Raw genomic sequence first — 3,468 nt, forward strand, 5'->3', positions numbered from 1 at the left:
TTCGAAATTTTTTAAAATAGGATCTGGTTTCTCTATTTCTTATTACTACTAAAATTTTTGTTGAACATGTTCCTGCGCATGACTATCATTAAAAATATATAACTTAGTACTCACTGCAGTGAGTGTCAGAGCTCGCATTTTCTCGTCGACGAAAACTTGAGGTCACGGACAGACGGACAGACAGACAGACGGACATGACGAGCACAATAGTGCATTTTTTCTATAAATGAGAAAATGCGCTAAAAAGCTATATGATGTTTAAATAATATACGTTTAAAAATTACTTTTTAAAGACAACACTTCCAAAGAATCCAGTATCTCCAATCTTACAGATGTACAATGAATTTCTCAATATCATTGTTACTTTTTTGGGCACGGGTGATTTTTTTAAGGGCAATGTTTCATTGAAGTATGCGTGTTTTTTCTGCAACACTCGGTCGTTAGGTTACACTTAACTGTACGGCTTACACCAACTGTCGAGTACGGCCTATATCAACTGACAGGTAAACGGGCTATACCAACTGTCGAGTACGGCCTATATCAACTGTCGAGTACGGCCTATACCAACTGCCAAGTACAGCCTATACCAACTGTCTAGTATAGCCTATACCAAATGTCTAGTACGGCCTATACCAACTGTCTAGTACAGCCAATACAACTGTCTAGTATAGCCTATACCAAATGTCTAGTACGGCCTATACCAACAGTCTAGTTCNTCATGAAGACTCAATGTGAGTTAAATACGTCAGTGAAATAACTGTGACAAATCTCCCTTTCTCTTAATTGAATGATCTCGTACATTATGTAAATGAATTGATGAGACTTAAAATTTTGGTCAAATTTAATTCAGGGACTTGATATATAATGAACTTGAGAACGTAATTCAGGGGACCTTATATTGAGTGAACTTTATAACATAATTCATAATAATTATTATATAGTGAACTTAAGAACGTAATTCAGCGGACTAATAGTGAACTTTTAATGTAAGAATACTTATAGGTGAACTGAAGAACGAAATTCAGGGGACCTTTATAGTGAACTTTAAAGCGTAATTCAGGAGACCTTATATAGTGAATTTTAGAACGTAATTCAAAAGACTTTCAAATGAACTTTAGAGCGTAATTCAGGAGAATTTATAGTGAACTTTAGAACGTAAAATTCAGGAGACTTTATAGTGAACTTTAGAACTTAATTCAGGAGACTTTATAGCGAACTTTAGACTTTATTTACGGAAACTTCATAGAAATTTTTAGATTGTAATTAAATAAACGTGATAGTGAAATTTAGAATGTAATTCAGGAGATTTTACAGTTGAATTTATATTGTAATTCACGGAACTTTTTAATGAACTTTAGGAGGTAATTCGGTAGACTTTATAGTGAGCTTCAGAACGTAATTTGGAAGGTTTTATAGTGAACTTTAGAACCTAATTATGAATTTGAGAGGGATGTTTTTGCTTCGCGAATGAGCAAGCATTCCAGTATTATCTATTAACTAGCATCATATGGGTATTTGAATTACTATATTACATTACAGTTCATTCTGATTATCTTTAGTTGATTAGGCGGGCCAAAAACAGTGACTATCGAGCGTTTCAAAGTAAGAATTATTTCAGATTTAAATTTTCCCGAAGTTATAAATGTTGATATAATACCTACGTTCAGTGAGAAAATTTGTTATTTCCGACAATCATTCCAGAAAATAAATAATAAGAGATTATTCAATTTAAAATTACCATTATTTAATGGGAAATTAAGTTGATGGTTCAATAAATACTTTTTACTAGATAAGAGCTGTGAGAAAAATTTACCGATTTGAAATTTTATGGCATGTTTAATCGACTTTTGGCAATCTATGCAGTGCGCAAAATATTGCTTTGAATTGTCGCAAACTATGAAAATCGAACGCATCGACTATGCGTCTATACAAAAATTCAATGAAACAAAGTATTTGAACAATTGTTATTGAGAACTTCATAATTTCGAGCGACCATTCAATACGAAGATAAGGTTTCAACGATTCATATAATCTCATGACTGGTGAGGGTCCATCAAATTCAATGATTACACACAATTTGATGGCAGCCTTCAAGTATCTCCTTAAAGCATCAAATCTTCGTGCGAGCCGCCGTTCTTCTCCTTTTCGTGTGCAGATTATTAGGCGATGAAATTTAAAGACCCAGAAGAACACGTATAAATATTGCATGTTAGCTGCCGCCAGCGGTGAACAGCGTCTGGCGCGAGGTGGAGCCGCTGTCTAGACATGGCGGCCATTGGTTAAAAGCCAAGCAGAGGCAATGCTAGCATTCGGGATCGAAAACAGGGTAATATCAATGATTATTGATGAATTTGATAACCAAAAAGTTGAATTAAAAGCTGCATTTGATAAATTTATCTCAATAAATTGATATTTATGTGAAGGATTGTGAATATGCACTTTGTAGTGCACAGAAACGTGTGAAGCAAGCTGAGTTGTTCAAGCGTAACAAGTATGGCAGAGGGAGGAGCTTCGGTGCAGCGCCCTAGGTTGCCACAAAAGATCGGGAATACGAGTGGTGGATGGAAGGGTTTTAGAAGTGACCGCGAGGGGGAAACACCACGACTCCAAGTTTCAGTGGTCAGTATTGGGAGTGGCTCGACCGGATGAACAAGGACATGGTGTACGGTGTTTGCGGCGGCGGTTCGGAGACCGGCTATCATCAGCCATATCCTTCGTCAGCTGAATTGCATCAATACTACGCGCATTGCCAAGCGTATGAACAACCACAAGCGTATTTATCGCCTACACTAACGGCCTCTGATGGCCACCAACACAGATCACAACCACTGCAGGATGGTCCGCCATCGTACACAAGCCTCGACGACTACAGCGCCTACCAGCACATGACGCAGCCTCCTCAGGCTTACGATTATGCCCAACCTAATCCCTGTCCCCCAGGGGCATATCCTGGGTACCTTGATCCCACTGCTCAGTATAGACACGTTGGCATGGGGCTATATCCCCATCATGATGCTGTCAGGGAGTGCAGCATGGCTATGATGGCAGGGGGTCCTCCTTTACCCCATCAACAGCCCCAACAAAACGTTCCGACGTACAAGTGGATGCAAGTTAAACGTAATGTCCCCAAGCCAGGTAAGAATCAGTGGGGAATTCAATATATACAAAGTCAGTGCCTAAAAAGTGTTCAGAAAAGTTGTGGTGCTTAAACGAGTGATTAATCGCAGCGGCCTTGACACGAGTTTTCCTGTTGATTTATAGCGATTAAAATGTGAAAATTGTTCAAAAATAAATTTTATTTTCGTGCTAAAAATTCAAGATTATTCAACACTTAAGTTGGATTTGACTATTATTTTTATTTTACTTTTTCATACCACATGCAGACTCCTAATGCCAAAATCTTATCCATTTTGACTTTTATCAATACAATTTTGAGATAAAAAAATCCGTTTCGAAACTAATCGCAAC

General features: G+C 37.6%; 1 protein-coding gene across 1 annotated transcript; it reads left to right on the top strand.

Annotated features, from left to right (window-relative positions):
* Positions 1 to 2,593: 2,593 nt before the first annotated feature.
* LOC108676778 (homeobox protein Hox-A1) lies at positions 2,594 to 3,135 on the top strand (the record flags this gene model as incomplete). The annotated part of the gene is made up of 1 exon (XM_018164916.2): positions 2,594 to 3,135. A coding segment is annotated over exon 1 (490 nt), but the record flags the coding sequence as incomplete, so codon positions are not given.
* Positions 3,136 to 3,468: the final 333 nt, after the last annotated feature.

This window comes from Hyalella azteca, unplaced genomic scaffold (assembly GCF_000764305.2).
Source record: "Hyalella azteca isolate HAZT.00-mixed unplaced genomic scaffold, Hazt_2.0.2 contig8202, whole genome shotgun sequence".
Taxonomy (NCBI): domain Eukaryota; kingdom Metazoa; phylum Arthropoda; class Malacostraca; order Amphipoda; family Hyalellidae; genus Hyalella; species Hyalella azteca.